We start from the raw sequence: 21,568 nt of genomic DNA on the forward strand, positions 1-21,568 counted from the left end.
ATTTAATCGAACTTATCGCGTCGTTTTCCTCCGGGGTAAAAAACAATACAATGCCAGCTTATCGGTTACATAATCATAACGATTCTATCTTTCTTCTGAATCAACTTTCTCCTTAAGTTAAAGAAGCTTTTCCATAAAATTTATTCAAAACCATCTAAAACTAAAATTATTTTTCTAAAATAATCTAATCCAGCTTACGCAAATATTCGATCATCCCGTTCAAAAAAGTCCACTCCACCCCTGCAATTTTGTTCAAACTTTGAGTCACACTTGGGAGTGAAAGTCTGTCCAATATTACCTCACTTGCATCGGATGAGTGATGCATTCTTTTCCTCCGCAGGGAAATGTGCACCCATAACAGTTTGACTTTCACTCTCCGCCAAACTTTTTCCCCAACCACGTGACGAGATGAGATCCTTTCCCTCCAAGAAAAAAATAAGTTATTGGCAGAGGACGGTTATGTATTTACGAAAAATCCAAAAATGTGTATTTTTGAAATTCGTGCTCTGGATTTTTTTCAGTTCCAATTTCTCTGAGCAAAATAAAATCGTATACATTTTGAAGGAACTTTCCCATGGTTTGATTTTTTAAATAAGAGACTTTTTTACACGTAACGCTTATGGTGGGAACAGTCTCTTGTTCAATAAATCAAACCAGAAACGTTTACGTATTTGTCAGGTAATGTTTTATATAATTAACTATAATGCATTTATTAAAGCTGTAGCATTTCTAGCATACAAACCTTATTGAAAAAATGCTACGGCTTTAAAGATGAACTATATTCGCGAATGCCTAAAAACTTGTAGCAATATGTAAATATTGCTTTGGGATTAATAATAGTTAGGCAACACACCCACACAGTTTTACTTTTAGTCATCATAAAATGGAATAGTTTAAAATTAATAAATATCCGCCGTCTGGTCATTCGTGGTGAGGGTTAGTTTTGTAAAAAGAAAAAGAAATGTAGAATTTTCAGCATGGAGGAGAAAGTAGTCTCTCACTTTTGAGGATTATTACCCCCGTTGTCATCTGGTCTGGTGGTGGATCCTTTATCTCGTCGTCATGGCCAGGATCCAATTTTGTGGAGCGATTCAGCAGACGGCAAAGTTGAGGATGTATGCATTGTTGTAATAATGGCGATATTATGATTATTACAGTCGCACAAGGAGACAGAGAGAGCGGGTTCTGGGTTTTGATCCCTATTTGGCAGGGGAGAAAGTGTAATTGTGGGGAATGTAAAAAAATAATAAAAATTGAGCAAAGTTTCTGAGGAGATTGGGATATGAATGTGCAATCGGAGGTTGTAAAAAGAGGGAGCAAACTCTTAATAATCAGGTAGAGTGGCGAGGGTAATAATTTCATATTTTGCTACATGTACTATTAGGTGAAAGGTCACCACTTGATAAAAGTTCACTACATTTTTCTAAGACTTATGTACATAGTTATTACCACGCGGTATATTTTTATTATTACCAATTCCGGTAGTACCATATATTGACACCGTCTGGTAATAACATACCACCAAATTATTTGCACTGTAGGCACCACAATATAAAAATTTTCCGTAATTTGGTATAAAATTGCCAAGATGAGCATGTGAAATTTTGTCGGAAAACTTCTATCATTTGTACGCCACTTTAATAAGTTGGGAACTATTCGATATGTAATTAAACAAAAGGTAATGAGGGAATTGAGGGTAAGATTCACTATCAATATTCACTCTCACTTCTCTCCTTATCTTTTTTATCATTTAAATTGTTGGATTTGTTCCCACCTTAGGATTTTTTAAATACAGGAAAACCATTGAGGAAAGTTTGAAAAAAAAATTCCCAAAAACTGGGTAGAAAAATTATATTTGATTTATCAGCACGGCTAGTTGCGACTTTGTAAAAAAATATTGCAAATACCGAAATAAATATTTATAAATAGATGCATTCATTATAAAATCAGACAAACAAGAATATAAATTAGCAAATTATTAGTTCACACAAAACTTATGAGATTATGACGCCATTTTCAATATTTGGAAAAATATTGACCGTAACAGTAAACAAAAGGTAGCGCGGTGTCATGTAGGTATTTAGTAATTATTATGAATGAATAAACGCTACTTATGATTAGTGCAACTTTTGTTAAATCACCATAATCTGCGAAATCCAATTTTACAAAAATATTGACAAATATTAACATTTTAATCCACTCTTGTATGGTAATCGTTATAATTATATACATTAGTTTATACCATTTTATTCAAACTTTTTAAAAATTATATAACAAAAATCGGATATAAAAGTGGTCATAAATCATGTAAACCAATTTTTCAAAATTCACAACTTGCTTTGGGTTGTTAAGTTTAGTAATGATTCGAACGCGTAATAAATATTCTTCAGAAAATACTACTCAAAATTTTATAAATCCACAACTTTAGGCTTACAATTGCCAAGTTAGTATATCCATTGTGTAATAATTGTAGCTTGAAGAGAAAGTAAACGGCGGTAAAAAACATGTTACAAACAACACAAAATGAGAAAGTGGTATCACAAAGGTTGAAATAATGGGAGTGGGCATATTTTATACCCCTACAAAATTTCCCTCCAAACTTAAAATCCATTCACATCCAACTTTTACCTTTCCTAATAGAGCCAGAAGCCAGTTGAACTCGTTTTAACACATTTTGTTTATTTGTTATTTTATTCTCTATCGGAATTGCGGCCTGGCGTGACATGACACAAAACTCGTTGTGATCTCTGCCAACGTGCATACGTAGGAGAGAATGGATAATAATCATAACATAATAATAACTCGGAACGGAAGAGAAAGGGGGTGGTTCGAAAGGATGAGCAGAATGGCGGACGAAACCCCGTTTTAATATCACTCACAGCTCAACTAAACTGCAAAACCGTGTCTGAAACCGCAATGGGAGAGAGTTTAATCACATTTCATTTTCATTTGTGTCCATGTTTTCCCTGCATTCCGGGCCTCCTGCTCGTTGCGATGGTCATGCTGAATCGTGTGCGTTATTAATATTGCGTCATATCTGGTAGCCAAAAGTGGTGGAAAACTGGAGTGGATGAGATGAGAAGCAGAAGAGAGGAAGTTATGAGTGTGCTATAGATGAGGAGAAAGTCAAAGGGGGAATTGTGCATATACATTTCTTGTGGAGGGAAAGTAATTGGTGAGAATTTTGTTAAGATGTTTTAGGAAAAAAGATCCGGAGACTATTTCTAAATGTTGAAAATTCTAGTTATTTTTGAAGTGTATAATTTTATGTTAGAAAACATGCTGAGAATTCAGGATTTTTCAAATTTAATCACTTTTTTAAAACCCTTGAAATTCAGACATTTCCAGCAAAAACCAGGAGCAATTTAAGCAAGATAAATTTGGTGGAAATGCAAAATCTTCAAGTCAGATCAGATCAGATCAGATATCAGATCAGATACACGATTATCTGATCTGTTCGGAACTATAAAATTCTGTTCTATTTCAAAATTTCTGGATAAACCTTTCAACCGATTTTGAGTCGCACGGAAAATTTACACTTTCTTCCTGAAAGAAGAAAGCATAATTCGCAAATATTTTTTTCCCTGGCCAGTCCACAAAATTGTATTTTTTTCCTCTGTCACCACCCGTAGCCGGAAGGAAGAAAAGTGCGAAAAAATTCAAGCCTTTCCTCTTGGCGTCGATGCACTTTTTTTCTTTCGGAAAAAGAAAAATGCAAGGTTAGCAGGAAGTCGGTGTTTTGGTTGGCTTGTGATTCTAATTTTGCTGCTGGGCAGTTGTGCGTTTTCTATTTGTGGTCGTGGCTGGTGGGCTGTTGTGGTCCACGTGTATGCAGAGGAGGGTCCAGTAATGGGACCCTCGTGGCTGCTTTACTGCCGCTCAGTTCCCATTAGGAATTATTTGTTTGTGGTCTTCTCTCGCGTCCACTTTGGGATCGTCGACTCCCTTTTTAATGGGAGAAAGACACCCTTAAAAAATTTGGAGATTTCATACACTCTAAGAAATCTGGTATTAAATCATTACTGACCAGCGAACGTATGTGACTCTGCCGGCACAGTAATAACGAACACTACCGTCCAGTGTTGTGGTAATGAAAAATTTACCACTCACAAACAAATAACTACCAATCCGGTAAGAAGTTATTACCAAGTCAATACCAGCACGGAGTATCTATGTGACTTTACCAGATTTTTAACCGTGTATAAACTGTAAATTGCTGCCAATTCCGATTAGTCACAAAATTGAGAGGGAAAAATTTGTAAAAAATACCTGTTCGGTGCCACAATCTGGCCGGTAATAAAAGTAAAAATGGCCGGTAACAAAAATTGGGCAGACAATTGGGCTGAAATTATTATTGCACCAATCTATAAAAAAGGCGACAAACAAAACCCTATTAATTACCGTCCAATTTCTCTTGTTAATACCGGCCTGAAACTGTACACGATGCTAATGACAAATAGACTAAATGCATGGTGTGATAAAAATGACAAAGTGTCACAGTTTCAGGCAGCATATAGGAAAGGAATGGGATGTGAAGATCACATTTTCGTCCTGAATTCAATTTTACAAAATAATTTGAGAAACAGGAAAGGGAAAGTATACGCATTATTTGTCGATTTAAGGGCTGCCTTTGACCGAATTCAACATGACAAGCTTTGGTTCAAACTAAAGAGGGCTGGTTTAAGCGACAAAATGCTTAAAGTTATTAAAGATATATATTCTAAAGCTAAGGCCAAAATTCGAACTTCTGATGGGGAAAGTAATTTCTTTCCCTTCAAGAAGGCTGTCCTTCAGGGTGAGACCTTAAGTCCAAAATTGTATACTCTCCAAATGAATGACTTGTTTGACATTATGCATGAATCCGAAATAGCTACTATTAATATTGGTACAGCAGAAATACATCTACTTTGCTACGCTGATGATATTATCTTGCTTTCTACAAACGCTATCGACTTACAGCAAAAAATTGACTTACTTAGAGAATATCTGACAGAAAATGACATGAAAATAAATCTTACAAAAACAAATGGGTTGGTTTTCAGATGTGGGAAACCCAAGAAAATTCAACCAATTCTGTTCTGGGGGAATGATAAAATTGAAATTGCAAGTAGTTATAAATACCTAGGAGTAGATTTTAAAAATAATATGGATTATAATGAGATGTGCAATTCGTTCGTATTAAAAGCTAAACAAGCTGAAAATCAGCTTTATGGACTATTTTACCGAGCAAAAATTAACACACTTGAAACAAGACTTAAGCTATTTGATTCATTAACGAGATCTGTTTTATTATATTGCTCACATTTATGGGGATTAGGAACGATGGACAAACTAATCATGGTTCAATCTAAATTCCTAAGAAAATTGTTTTATCTGCCGAATTGTGCCCCATTATGGTTTCTGAGATTAGAGACGAATTGTTATCCAATTCAACTTTGTGTCATAAAAAATGCATTGAATTTTGTGCTGAGAATACTGCAAAGACCTCCAGATAGTGTAATAAGACAAGTATTTAAAAATTTGGTTAATAATTGTAGTTTTAGTAAGAATAAAATGAGATACAATTGGTACCGTGATCTGATAGGATATTTAGCGAAATATGAATGTGATGTACTCTTTTCCTTCGATATTAATGATATAAATATTGAGACGATTAATAGATTAAGGAAACAAATGTATAAAATTATTGACATAATTAAAAACAAAATAGTAGAGGAAGATATATCTCGAATGCAATGTTCAAGTAGCTTATCTCATTACAAATATATTAGAAAAAATGTCCGAGTAGAAAGTTTTTTGAAAGATAACATACAATGGAGTTTGGTTAAATTATGGGTTCAGTTAAGGCTCATGTTTCCTAGATTTACAGTTAAAAGTAAAACAGTAATATTAAACGGAATGAATTTGATCTACAAAAATGATATAAACCCTATTTGCAATCTATGTAAAGACGGAGTAGAAGATTTATACCATTTTATATGTAAATGTCAGAATTATGCTCTTATGCGAAGCACACTAAGTACGAAGCTTGCTCAATCTATTCCTGCGAGTAGAGAAGACTTTGTGAGGTTCGTTGCAGACATGAATGAGACAAAACTAAAACTTATTTCTACATTTTTAACACAAGCAAATGAAATTCGAGAGACTTGACAAATGATTGATACCTAAACAATATGGTGCTAAACTAGTATCTGAACTTATTTATGTATGCATTTTTTATTTATCTATAATATTTACTAAATAATTTAAAATTATGTGTATAATTGTAAAGGCCGTATGGCCACATCAATTCAGTTTAATAAAAACCTACCTACCTACCTACCTAAGTAAACTATGAATGAATTTTAAAAAATCTGAGTTTTTATTTTCTTAGCCACTGGGAATTTTTAATTTGAATTGATTTTTTTGCAAATTAAAAATGAAAAATTATGTTGTCAATTTTATAATTAGAGGAATTTTCAGAATTTACTAGATATGATACAATTTTTAGAATTTGATATGACTGCATTTGTAGCTCAATTTTTCAAATTTAGTTTAAATTTCCACTCGAATTTCCAAAATTATCCCACAAAGAGTCATAATTCCCTCTTAAATTAGTCCATTTACTGGGAGAATCACGTCCTCAGTTGGTGAAAGCACGGCACGACGACTTTTTCCTCCGCTAATTGTTCTCATCCAGACGATTTCCAAATCCGAAATGGGAACGAGGCGGGCTAAGCTGTTACTCTCGTCGTTACAATGTCATCCAACAATTCCGAATTAAACGTGGTTGGCGGGAAATAAAGGAATAAACGGAAATTATTATGGCCCATCTTCATCCATTTTAGGCCAGTAAAATTAAATTGGTTGCTTATTCGGGTTTATGTATGGAGGCAGTTCTTCCCCGTTTACGGCGTGGATTTACACTGTAAACAATCCGGTGACAAAATGTTCCTCCAAAAACAGTGGTTCCATCAATTTGTGGTATTAAATTGTTACAGACTGATGACAAATTTGAATTGCACGGTAAATAAGTATGGACATATTTGCAGGTCGTCGTGATTAAATACCTCACGTAGCATGAATTACTTTAACGTCGAAATTTTGTATTTTTTGGAATGCATATTAAAATTAACATTATTTTAGATTAATCCTCATTTTTACTTGGTCAAGAATTCAAACGTCAAGTATTTTATTTTTATGTATATAAATATGTATATTTCTCCAACTTTTTTAAATATTTTTCAAAACTTACAAATCTAGTAAACACGTGCATATTTTTAGGCTATCGTAATTAATATACCTTTAGTAATAAAAAAAATTGCATAAATTATTTTAACGTCAGAATGAGCATTTTTAAGAATTTTAGTGTGAGTTAAGATTAGGATTAGATGCTTCATTGTCCCATGCATTGAGTGTGTTTACTTCAAACGGTAAATTTTGAACTATAGTTTCTGAATTTCTCAAGACTTTTCTATAACTAGGAATTCTTCGAACTTCATAAATTTATCAGAGTTTTGTAACTTTTTCGAAAATAGTGACGCTTGATTTTGAAAATTGAGTATTGAATAAATATTCTGCTTTTAATTTTCTGAAATTGCAACATCTGTGTCCCGATGATCAATTAAATTATACAGACTCTACTTCGTTAATTAGAATGCATTTGGAAACGATTAGCTAAAATGTGTTAATCTCATCTGAAATGTAATTTGTGTTTTATTAACAACAAAAATTAATTTTTCGGATAGAAAATGTAACAAATTTTAACCAATTTTGAATGTTTTTTCTACAGATCCGGTCACTGCTTATCTTGGGATTCCGTACGCGTCTCCACCGATAAATGCATACCGTTTCATGCCGCCCGTGGCTCCCCTGCCATGGCGGGAAACTCGGCCTGCGATGACACCTCCGCCCGCGTGTCCGCAACGCTTCCCGGACATTTCGAACCGGACGCGGGCGCTGGAAACGATGACGGAACGACGCTACCTTTTTCTCTCGAAGCTTATTCCTCATCTTGCCAATCAGAGTGAAGACTGTCTTTATCTCAACTTTTACGTCCCCACAAGCCCACCAGGTGAGCCCGGTTCAAAATTATGACAAAAATTAACGCGAGTTTTAAGAAGTTTCTAAAAACATATTTTGCAAATTTTGTGTCTTGGATCAACAAATCTTAGTTTTTAACTTTGCACGTTACAATATTAAAAATTCCCTATTTCGACGTAGGTACTTTGCATATTTAGGAAATTCACATGAATTTTTGTAGTTACGATATTATGAATTCCTATTTTAATTGTTTAGATTATTCATATTTATGGACAATGTAGCGATTTAGATCACGCTACAAAAAGGAATTGAATGAATAAATGAAAATGATAAGTACACGTGTGCATGAATAATTAATATAATTGCAAATTTGGTGTGAAATTAAAAATGAAAGTTCTGTAAATTTACGAATTTACCTACCGCGTAACACGTACTTATAAAAATTCAAACCTGTTTTCGAATAGTAAAGCGTCCATCCATATGACCAATCCATCTGCTGGTCAAGCTTTAAGATAAATGCTATTGACTGGGAAATTTGTATTTGGGTGTCAAATAGTTTTGTGTACAAAGTGGCGGTGGGTAAAATAATGTTTTTTGACATAATGTGCCACGATTTCCTACACGTGTCATTCTTCTTGACCAATTAAATAAGATTATATTTGCAGTGATGGGGGATCGAAACCTATAGAATCCCTTAAGATATTTGTTTTAACGGACAAATTATTCCTTTCGACGTCATTACTCGTCATATTTTCAGTGTGAGGTTAATTATTTATGACATTTTTAGAAGTTCTCGCCAACAAATCGTTCAATAGACGATAAGACTTTAGTGTTGCAACTAAAGTTCAAGTTTGTAAAAAAAAATTTAAAGTTCCGGAATGAGGTAGTTATCAAAAAAAATAATTAAAAGGTTCAGAACCATTATGATCTCAATATTCACTAACTGAGTAAAAATTAGTGAAATCTATCCCTAATGAGAAATAAATTATATAAAAAATGGCCCTAAATATATCACGTGATCGACTTTGCTGATTTCCTAGGCCTCACGATCCAATAATTCCAATGCTACAATTGTCGTGGCACGGAGACAAGAACTTTCAAGAGCTTGCAATTCTACCCTTTCCGTCCATCAAACGATTTGAAATCAAGAAATATGATGAATAATGACGCCGGAAGGATTAATGTGTAAAATAAATCTTTGACGTAAATATTTAAATTTAAGTGATAAGTCCCGTTGTCAAAAGTTTCAACTGCGACCGGTCAAGAATAGAATCGTGGGTTGACCTCCGACCTAAACTGATCACATCACCGCTGAACACAGCAAAAAACGTATTTTTCAAACTTTCCCTTGTAATTAATATTTCCCCCTGAAACGCAAACTTGCCTCAAAAGAGAATAGGACACGCTTTCACTTTAACTTGAAAATCATCTCATTAGTCTTTTCTCCACTAATTTATGAGTCTTCGTCTCAGAACTCAAGTAAATTTGTCCTTTCCCTTTACTTTCCACTTGAAAGGTTTCAATTGAATTTGTGCGGAGATTGGAGAAAGCGAAAGCCGGATAAGATAATCGGTTAAGAGAAAAGGTGAAAAATGATGAGAGTCTCGCGAGGAATTTATTTATTTCGGGGGAAGAAAGCCAAAGTGAAAGTGGAGAATTGTGCCGCGATGGCTTAAGCTTTAACACGAGATAATGGAGGACTTTCTGAATGGTGGATTTGTCGGAGAAAGTGCTGGTGAAAGGAGGCAGCGACGATGGGTTGGACTGTAATTTTCAACCAGTTGTTTCTTCCCCCTCGATTCTACGGAGGGAGAGAAAGTGGGAAAGGTGGATTCGACTGAGGAGCAGGGAACGACATTGTTCATCCAAAATGCATTTTATTCATTATTATTGTCAGCTCGGAATTTACGTCGTGCAAGAGAAAGTTGGATGGAGACAATGGGGAGACGTTTTTCGGTGCATTTGCCATTTTCTCTTTGCTGGATGAATTGTAATCTGAGGGTTCCAACCTCAACTTGAGCATATTTTAGTATTCACTTTTGTGACATAGTGAGCAATTGAGAGTGCGATTTGGTGAAAATTTTCTTAATGTGCTAACATCAGAAATTCCTAAAGATGCAAATTTTTTCATTGGTAAATATATTGTACTCAAATTTCTAATTTGTCAAATAATTCACCGTGAAAACACCATCTTATTAAATTACATACCGAAGTATTCATAATTCAAAAATTCATAAATGGCGCAAAGATGCAACAAATACCTAAAAATCACTTCAAATCTAAAAAAAAATATGTGTAGAATATAATTCCTGAAAAAGGAAAATTCTTATAGAAGGAAAATTCTTAAAAACATTTCTTACGGATATAAAAATGTAAAATTGAAATTCTTAAAAAACCATGCATAAAATTCAATTTCTTAAAAATACTAATACTTTTCACACCCTGTGTAAACCAAATCGTGTTGAATCCCGAGAAAGACAGAATTGTGTTGAGAAAGTGGTGCTGAAAGTGGTCGTGGTTCGTTCTCTCGAAGCGGAACTTTTCCTTTATTCCCGTGCCACACAAGCTGTTTCGCGATGCGTGTGTGGCGGCGTTGATGGGATGCGATGTGTCAAACGGGTCGGAGTGAATGAGACGTGGCAGAAATAATAATAAGTTCCACGCGTAACGGAGTTGTAAGAAATTGAATTCTTCTTTTTTCTGGGAGAAAGTAAATCATGAAATATTGTCAGTTTCCTTCGTTATTGATTGACTTGAACAAGTGATGAAAATGAAAGTTTGGTGAAAGCCGGTTGTAGTTTATGCACTAATGATGCAACGCAGTGTTGGCGGTGAACCAGTTTAACGTGGTTTTGTTGGATGAGTCAAGTGTGTTTGCGCAATTATTATGAAGGGTGTTGACATAGACGATGAGGGGCTGAACGGAGGGGATGTGATAGAATTGGGTGATAATTTTTAACCTAGAGGTGATTCACACACGTAAAATAAGCTGGCAACCAGATCCGTGAGTATATGTAGTTACTATGAGGTTTTACCAATTTGATAAAAATTTATTGCCGAATTGTAACAACAATTTCCAGGAGATTTAAAGTTGTTAGAAATGTGTTATGTTTTAGTCAATTTATACCCGAATGGAGAAATATTTAAGTTTCTCTGAAATATTTTTGTTACCTTTCAATCACCAATATTGACCAGTCACTATTGTGATGTTGAGAAGTAAACCGGACAGATTTTCTACGCGCCAAAATCACGTGTCAATTTGATTAACATTGGAGGCCGACTGAAATTCAAACCGAATCTATCCGGCTTACTTTGAGAATTCACAATATACGTGGTCATTTTTTTGCTATAAGGTTATTATAACAGTTTAGAGAAGTGTATGTTTTGTATTTTCACGAATTAATTTGATTTACACCATCCTTTGTGTTATTGGGAAACACTAAAATTAAAGTAAAATTGAAGTAAATTTCTTATTTACGTAATTGTTAAAATCGACGCCGATCTAGTTAATTTACTAATATGTAAAATTCTGAAAAAGAAATAACTTCGACTTTCAAGCAATACGAATTTAATATTCATAACGGGTTTCCAATTCGAATTGCAGAATTTTTTGAAAGCTTCGGATTTTGATCAAACTAAAGACTTCGTCGAGTTGGAGATGCGAAAGTTTGCAAACCATTTTTCAACTCAGTTTTAAGAACTTCTTGGCGAATTTTGTTTGATTTGTTAATGATGCGATCTCGTCATGGCATTAATTGTTTCACCGTGATGCTTAAGTGCCGTTTACCGTTTTATCTAGAAGTCTTACGTGATGCATTTTTTGTAGGTACACAGCGAGCTTTTCGCGGGTATGCTATCATTTCTATTCAAAAAATGCAAACATTTTCTCACTTCAAAGCAAACTAAAAGTGAAAATATTGCGAAATAATAAGGGTCCCGATGATGGACCACTTTACGCCGAAATTGCGCCTCCTTAGACCCCGTGATGATGATGATGAAGGTAATTTAATCGGGTCATCCTCGTCACCACGACGCGGCCTCATCGTTCAGCCTGCGGTCGGAGAAGGTGGAGAAAGGAGGAGAAAGCCCCAAAATAAACCTACTTTTAATTAAGTGCAGAGTTGAGGCCCATATTTCTCGGGATGAAAAGTATAATGGCGAAAATCTTGTCGGAGAAGGTCTCGGTCGAATAGTTTGACACAACTTTCTCCAAAAAAGATAAGTCGATAAGTGAACCAGGCTTTCGCGTCGTATTGAGGACCGTGCATGGGGGTTATCAAATTTAAAGTTTAATAAAAATTGAGATCAGGCAAGATTATGTGATTTTATGAGAGGTAATTTTACGAAGTCGAAGACATTAATTTTCTTAATTTAACAATTTCCTTATTATTTACAAATTTTTCGAATTGTCTCCAATAATAATGTACTTTAAAATTAGGTTAACCTGCAAAATTCAGATTATGTAATATTTATTTCAAAAATCCAACAAAATTGTTTCTCTTCCAATTTATATTCTCAAATTGTAAACAAACCCCCAAACACCCGTCATCAACCATGTCATTATTTTAAAATGATTCATAAAATATGTGAAAGATTTCCAAAATATTTTGACTACCCGTCCGTGGCCCACATATGTGACCCATGTCACCATTAATAAAATGACCCCGTTGACCCCTTAAATCGATCACAATATTACTTATAATGCACTATCCTTCGCGTATCTAGAAATCTCTCTTTTAATCCAGATTAAATTTCCCCATGAAAAGTATCCCGCTCTGTTATGTCATCGTTTCGTCCATCAAGAAGCCCTCCAGCTTTTCCTCCCGATCTCTCATCCCGATTTGGCTTTTACATCCATCTCCTCCTCCTCCTGGAGAAAGTCAGTCTGTCACTTTGCACGGAAATTGTTCTTCCCGCCGTATGAAGCCAGCCTCTCGCTCGTTCACTATCAGTAATTCAATCTCTGGTGGGCATATTATCTGGATCGCCGCGAGATCTCTAATCCCGAAAGAGGAGGAGATCATCTCTTTTCTGACGAAAGTACGAGTTCACTTTTACCATTTGCATAGAGTGCCCGAAGGTCTTTGAAGTATTGAGCGAATAATAATACTTGCTTTCTCTTTTTACTTGGGTTCTCCGACTTCGCCAAATCCAGATCACTTTGTGTGGGGTGAGGAGTGACTCATGTGGCTGGAATGTTGGTCTGTCCGTCAGTATTTCTGTCGGTTTGTTTGATAAAATATAAACTTTGAAAACTAATGTATATTTTAAGACAAGGATTACTTCTTCGAAATATTTGTCCGTTTTGTGGGCGAAGAGTGTTTTTGCCCGGAATCAAGGGCTATCTGTAGGTTTGTCTGCCTAGTAAAAATTTCAATTTTGAAACTTTTTTGTGTGTGCACAACTATGCTTTTCAAAATTTAAAATAAAATCATTTTGCCTCAAACTGTATGGATTTTCCCTGTGCATTTTTACGACCTGGGTTTGAAATGATGGTCTGTCTCCGTCCGTCTACAATTCTGTCGATCTGTTTAATAAAAAGAGCAATTACACAAATATTTATCCTAAATCGATAATTTTTCACCATATCTCGAAGTTTCAAAATTTCTTCCTACATATTTGTATCTCGGGCTGCGTCAAATCCTCCATACAATTTTATTTCCCAGAATATGCACCATGTTAAACATCCCATCATATTTCTCCAACTACAAGGATTTATTTTTTGATGAGAGGTATTATTACGGTCGAATTTTGATGGAACGACGAACCTCCCCCAAAAAGAGACGATCGTGGAGCGGAGAGTTTGAGCTTTGATCCAAACTCGAGTGCGTCGAGGCTGCAAATCCTTTAGTGAAAGTGCGGCCTTTGTCATTTCGTCCTCGCGTCGGCCTGGATTGGATGTGATGGCTGTCCATCTGCTGTGAGCGAGACGATGATGACGGCAGTTCGACAGCAGCTGGAGAAAGTAAATTTGCTTTACTTACATTCTATCTCTCTGCTTGCTTGCTTAGTTGGTTGGATGGGTTGGTTTGTTAGTCAGTGGGCAGGATGGAGGAGTTGGAGGTACGAGTATTATTATGGATTTGGTAGAGAGAGAAAGCCTCAATAATAAGATCTTCTTCCTTTCTCGTCTTAAGCGTGGAGGAGAAAAAAGAGAAATACTTGGAACTGGGAGACACTTGAGGAAGTAAAGTGTGAAGTGGACACGAATCGTAATTGCGCATAAGACGGGAAAGGTGAAGGGCCAAAGTATATCTTGTAAATGTGTGCTTTTTTATTATAAAGGTAACCAAATAGGGGTTGGTAGGGGCAGGAAACTGAAGGGAAATCCCTGCTTGATGTAGAAAATACAAATTTGCAATGTGGAATTTGCGAAATTCAATTATTTATTTTGGTGTGGAAATACGTACACTTTTTTTTTAATCCTGCCTAATTCCAAAAGGACTGATGTATCTTGTGAATAATGTGAAATGTGAACGTCGCCCCTCGCAAGTTATGAATCGTAGATTATTACCCGCTTTATCTCCTCCTCTCTTTCATGACGGATTACTCCATTCGTCAAATTCCTCACTTTCACTTTGCACCAAAAACATACACTGAGGACGACGTTGTTCACTTCATCTTAATCTCCTTAAAGCCAGTCGTCGTCCAGTCTTGGGGTCTATATCACCATCGCTCGTTCTTATTGATGGCTTTGTTTTCCTACTTTCTTTCGTCGAGTCATCACTTCCTTCCGGTCGGTCTCGTGCGGGGAGTGAAAGTCAAGTCAAATCGACACCATTACTACGAAAGAGAGAGCAGAAAGTAAGCAATATTGCCGCTTTATTTCGCCTCGTCCACTTTTATTTTACGAGCGGATTCGGATAGACACATTTTTCCTACTTTCACCTCATCAAGAACGGGTTGAAACGGAGAAAGTGGGGAAAATCGGACTTATTTTTTATTGATGTTTATACTTCGGTGAGGAAAAGGGAACAAGATTAATTTTTTATCGGGGGATGTGAATCAGTATATAGGTTCGAGGGAAGAGCAGAAGGTATGATGGAAGTTGTTTTAGTTGCTATTTTCTGCACACATTATAACCAGATAACTGCAAAAAATAGAAAATTTGGTCCACCTAATTGATATGCTAACGGTAAAAAATATTGGACCTAATGACGACAACCAACAACTTTTCTAAATTTCTCGATGCATTTAGAGGCTTTTGTTTACAATTTAGCCAGCAAAGAGATTTATTTTTGTTTCTCAAAGTTCTTTTTCACATACTGCATTTTACTAAATAAGTTTGCAATTTTTTGCGAGTTTTGTTCAACGGTTAAGGAATATATCTGCATCATATTATATCTACTGGCAATTTAATTTTCAAACATTTGGCATTGAAGATGCAAATTATTGTTTTTCTCTGGTGATTACAATATCTAGATACCTTATTTTCTTGCGTATTTATAACTACTTCGACGTCGATTTTAATAGACTATCAAACAAGATGGAACTACCTCAGTCAATTTGTTGACAATTTAATTTGAAGTTTTGACATTTTTGGCGTTATTGTTGTGCATTTCTGGGTTTTTCGTCTTGTAGTAAAAACATCAAGCATTTTCATTCAGACACTAGCATAATTTTAGTCCATTATTAGAACCAAAATCTGTCAATTTGAATACTATTTGCTTCTTGGACATTTAATTTTATCTCTCACGTTGATTTTCCTATTTTGATAAAAATGTATGTAATTTTTATTTCTTCATTAACAGTTTTTTTTGCGTTTAATCAACTCAAATAGTAATTAGGTAAATATAAATTTAGAAACAACAGCGTTCAAAATCCACTAATTCAAAAGATGATAAACAAAACATTCACTAATTATTTTTTTTTAATAGAAAAGACAATCTGGTAATGAGATATTACTAGGAAAAATCCCCACAAATATATGCCCTCCCACCAAACATTCGATTGTGCCCCACAAAAAAGTGAAGATACGCACAATTTTATAAATTTAGCATTGTCCAGAATAGCCCAGAATCAACAAACTTGATGGATTCTTTGAAGCGAGAAGAATGACATGATTCGACAAGAGAAATTGCACCGCTTAAAATAAGAAAGTTCGCCTTTACCTCCCGCTGTCGTCCAGCTCAACTTTCTCCACTTTTCTCCATCCACGTTTCTTCTTTTTCAATGAAATAAATCCTGCCGTAAAAGTTGGGCAGGTTTTCCTTCAGAGATGAATGGTATTGTGTGCACCTAAGTATTTTCATTCTTATACTCAAAAATAAGTTGGTAATAAAATCCTCACCGCGAATATTGTAGTCACAGCATATGCGGCGGCTCAACCATGCTGGTAAAGATTTATCATCGAAAGATAGCAATAATTTCCGTCAAACTCAAATTTGACACTCTCTGGTTTGAATTGGTTACACGGAGGTAAACATTTTGAGTCTTGTGGAGATTATTTTTACCGTTTGGTAAAAGATCCTTCCTACAGAGCCCCATCATAACTACACTCATAAATAAATTCTTAAAAAAAAGCTTAGGTGAGGCTTGCTTAAAAGAAGAAAACAAGCTGTTATCATCGTGTACTAAAATAATATGTCAAGTCAATGTTCATCTCACGATTTATAATTTTCGGTAAATATAACAGCAAATTATATATGTTTGGGACGATTTGCCTCGCCGTGGGCCGTTATTACATGTTTGATACAAATATATCTCCTTAATCATCATAAACCAAATATGAACTATTGCAATAATTAAACTTCGTTACTATTCGGTTCTGTTATATTTGGTGACCTGCATGAATATGTTTAAACAATCAGCCTAAATTTTAAAAATTCAGTGTTCTCAACTATGATATTTTATATCATGAATGAACGCACGCTTCGTACATTTTACCAGCCATCAATTATGGATAACGAATTATGAATTATTTATCGCCATTGAACACTAATAAATTTTAAAATTTATTTTAATTCTTTGTATGACAAACCGGCCCACGGCGAGGCAAATCCTGCGTCCTGCAAGTTTCTGCTCGATGTTACAATATCTTTTTGTTGGGATGAAAAAATGCTCGACTTTATATTTGAATTTTGCGATAAAAAATGGAAAGGTAACTTTTGTACAGAAATTGTACTTTACCAAATACGCGAAAGAATTGTTGAAAAAGTTTGAAATATTTAACCCAGGAAAGTGAATAAACGAAAATGTTAGATATCTTCGGCACAGACGGAAATTGACTATGTGAGCCAATATAAATTGCACGCATAAATATGCAAATTGTACACTAAATTGTATAAAGTAACGCCAAATATATTATAATTAAAAGTCCAAATGGTCGAAACTTCATCGCAGATATACTTGTAGGACAAAAAATAATACTTTTTCTAAAATTCAAGGAAATGTAAAACTGGATAATACAAATCTCCAAATTAACTATTTTGCAACTTAATAGGTTGCATTATTATGCCAATTATTGTTACTGTAAAACTATTGACTTATCAATAAGGAAGTACTGTGGGAGCACCATAGACAAATACAATGTAAATTTCGCAAAAACACAAATTTATTGCCAATTTTTCTCGATCCTCAGTAAGCAACATTTATATTAAACATTTGTCGATTTTATTAATCCTTATTCTATCTTTGTTCGCATAATTTTCAAAGTTTGCAAAAAAAATTATCTACAGAATCTACCAACTCGTAGTGAAAACCCCGAATACCCACCTTGTAGAATTTTATCAGAAATAAATCATGGTCAGGTATCCCATGGAGAAGGTCGGCTATAAATAATTTTCTCTGATATTTGTACTCAGCGATGTGACGCATTGATTTATTTATTTGCAATCGTTACCATGAATGAGGTTGTCCTGTGGTGAAAGCAGTCGAGTCAATTTTGGGTGAGTGGAAAGAAAGCCAAAATGCGGGGGGTTGCTGAAAGGAGAAAGATTCACAAGAGAACACAAATAGAGAGAAGAGATGAGGGCAATCCAGTCATATATTTTAGATGGAGAAAGTCAGTGAGAGACTTTATTTGTTACTCACTGAAAGTTTGAAGCAGGGTTAGGAACAAAACAATTTCTACACTTCAATTTAGAAATTTTGTGAGAAATTTTATTTCATAAATTTGAAATAATTGCTAAAGATTGTGTAAAAATGATAATTTCTTGGTGGAGTTTGGTCTCCTTTAGGGTGATTTTTGTAAGTTTTAGTGCGTAATAAATTATATGATTGGTAGCAGTTATCTGCAGTTTTTTTTAGTATTTTTTTTATTTGCAGCAATTTTTGGTCGAAATAACAATGTCGAAATGTTTTTAAAAAATTAAATGGAAGATTTGAAGAAAGGAGTGCATGAGGGCAAACCATTGAACACATGCAAATGTTTAGTATTGAGAAAGTAAATTAGAGAATTAATTTATAAGAGTTTGGTCTCGTTTAAGCGATTTTTTGAAGGTTTCAGTGCACTAATAAATTAGTAGATTGGTAGGATGGACGGGTTTTATTAGTGACAGGAATTTTTTATATGGAAATTAGATTTTCTAAATCTAAAAAAAATAAATCAGAGATATAAAGAAAAGAGAAGATAAAGACAATTCATTCACCTGTTATAAATGTTTTTATAGAGAAAGACAAATAGAGGATTTATATGTAATGTTTGCTATAAATTGGTGGCAGGGTTTGGACGAGAATAATTTTTATTGTAAAATAATTAGCTCAACGTTGTCCACGTCATTTTTTGAGGTCCGTGTCACATTTAACTTTCAGGTATAAAATGGCCGGTTTTGTAATCCATTTTATATTTCTTCAACGAGATTTGCACTATTGCCAAATTTTGACGCCGAGTTGTACATTTTACAATAAATAAGTGCAAATAAATTACGTAAGGTTCCAAACAATTGGCACGGTGTTGTGTTATTAAATTTATTTGGGTGCTATGATTCTTCGAATTTTTATAATTTTTTGAATTATCCAATGTATTCGATTTTTCAAAATAAATTATTTTGAAATAATCTGAGCAATTTGAACTTTAAGGTAAACATTTTCAACTTTGAAGTCATTAAGGATTAAAGGGTTCAGTGAAATGCTTTGTATAGAGAACTCAAAGCTAGAATTCACAAGTCGTCGCACGTAAATTTGAGACAGGAAAAAACCATATTTTTATTCAAATCGAATATGAAATACAACAAGTTCCCTAAGATTTTTCTTAAAAATTGTAAAACATATACCATCGTAATGGATGTAATCTATTTTGATAACCCGGCAGCAAAATTGTACATTTTTCGTTGAAAAAATTCCATGGGATTTCCCATAAGAAGTAAAACGGTTAACATATTACTGAATTATTTCCGATATTTCCTCGGAAAAAATCGAAAATTCGAAAAAATTATAAAAATTCAAAGAACCACAGTACCAAATAAATTTAGAAACCCTACGCGAGAGTAGATTGGTTGGGAAGTTGGGAACTTGTGTAGTTTATGTACACTTATTTGTTGTGAAATGTACAACTGGACATCAAAATTTTGTAATGTTGGAAATCTCGTTGAAGAAAATTCATTCGGAGGGTTGTGCAAAATTATATGTAAATATGATCTCAATTGACTTGACTTTTTCTTAATCTCGTAAAAATCTCGTAAAAATAATACATTTATTGACAGTTTAGAAATAAATAAATTCTTGAAAAAAAGCTTAGGTGAGGCTTGCTTAAAAGAGGAAAACAAGCTGTTATCATCGTGTATTAAAACAAGTGAAGTTTCTGAAGTAGGATTGGAGAACTGAGGCGAAAGTCTTGCTCGAAGTTGGCCAAAAAGTAAAGAATAGTGTAAAAAAATTAGTATATGTTTGATTAACATGTTCCCGTATTTCCAAACGTATTAGAACGTATAATATGCGAAGTCAATGTTCATCTCACGATTTATAATTTTTGGCAAATATAACAGCAAATTATATGCGTTTGGGACAATTTGCCTCGCCGTGGGCCGTGATTAAATGTTTGATATAAATATATCTTCTTGATGATCATAGCTAAATATGAACTATATTTAGCTATGATACGTATTCCAATAAACTTCAACTTCGTTACTATCTGATTGTTATCTTTGATGACTTGCAGGAATATGTTTCAAAAATCAGCCTATATTTGAAAAATTAAGTGTTCTGAACTATGATATTTTATACTATAAATAACCCACGCTTCGTAAATTTTATCAGCAAACGATTATTAATAACGAAATTAACTAAATCCCGCATCATTCTGTATGAATTATTTATCGACACTGGACACTAATAAATTTTAAACTATATTTTAATTCTTTGTATCACAAACCGGCCCACGGCGAGGCAAATTGTCCCAAACGCATATAATTTGCTGTTATATTTGCCAAAAATTATAAATCGTGAGATGATCATTGACTTCGCATATTATTTTAGTACACGATGATAACAGCTTGTTTTCTTCTTTCAAGCAAGCCTCACCTAAGCTTTTTTTCAAGAATTTATTTATTTTTTGTTTTTATGTAAGCCTAAAAATAAGAGTCCCTCCCAAATTCACTTCACCATCCCCCTAGGGTATAGATGCATTGCATACCAAATTAATTATAACATGTGGGTGCGGATGCGTTACATATCAGATAAATTATGTAAGTGTGTAATATGTAAGTGTATTGTAGAAATCTGGTATATTCAGGCAGGTATTGTTTTCTAAGTATTAAAGTACCTGCGTGGTATCAAAATTATACCGGTCAGTAGAAATTTGCTACCGATATGGCAAAACTTTACTATGGAGCTATTACATATTCTATTACACTCTTAAAAACCCGGTGTTAATCGTCACCAAACGGTATGCGTACACTCTAAATAAAATCATTACCAAATCATTACCAAAATGCACACGTATACGACTCTGCAGAAACGGTAATAATAACCACCGGCTGGTAAAGAAATTTATTGAACCCGAAGTGGTAATAAAGAACACTTTTTGGGATAAAATTAATACCATGATGTATGACAGATGTACTACAATATGTAGTAAAATATCTACCGCCTGGTAATAAACCATACCACTTTGTGCACGGTGTGCTGTTCACCCCGGTATTAATGCTTTGTATTACGTATACCCCATTATTACCAAATGTTGTACAGATTTCCACCGAAAAGAATAGATTTTTTTGTTTCTCTTTACAATAATCTTTCAATCAATTATATTTATTGCAAAATCATTTTGAAACATGCTTGCATAATTATATTATTAAATTATTAAATTAAAAAACTCAAATTATAAAATACTTAAATTATAAAATTAAAGTATAATGCAAACTATTGTGTTACATACATACACATGTATACAGATTTACATAAAATTTAAATTAAGCTAAATATTTGATAGACAGATTTTACCTTCCGGAAAGCTTGCAACAATGACCTTATTTTCAAATTTAGTGTGTCATACTCCTGTTCACAAAATGGCTTCACAATTTTTAAAATTAAATCAAAACTCTGAGAAAAGGTGTGTGACAATTGTTTAACAATTAAGTCTATACTGGAATTAGTAAGGCCAGTTGCA

General features: G+C 34.2%; 1 protein-coding gene across 1 annotated transcript in view; it reads left to right on the top strand.

The window, feature by feature from the left end:
• The window catches only part of LOC110858818 (neuroligin-1), a 128,281-nt gene that overhangs the window by 52,128 nt on the left and 54,585 nt on the right, over positions 1-21,568 (top strand). Inside the window, exon 3 of the mRNA XM_035858935.1 lies at positions 7,772-8,053. Coding sequence (XP_035714828.1) covers positions 7,772-8,053 — 282 coding nt within the window. The remainder of the gene's footprint in view (positions 1-7,771; positions 8,054-21,568) is intronic.

Source organism: Folsomia candida, unplaced genomic scaffold (assembly GCF_002217175.1).
Source record: "Folsomia candida strain VU population unplaced genomic scaffold, ASM221717v1 Fcan01_Sc022, whole genome shotgun sequence".
In the NCBI taxonomy this organism is placed as follows: Eukaryota; Metazoa; Arthropoda; class Collembola; order Entomobryomorpha; family Isotomidae; genus Folsomia; species Folsomia candida.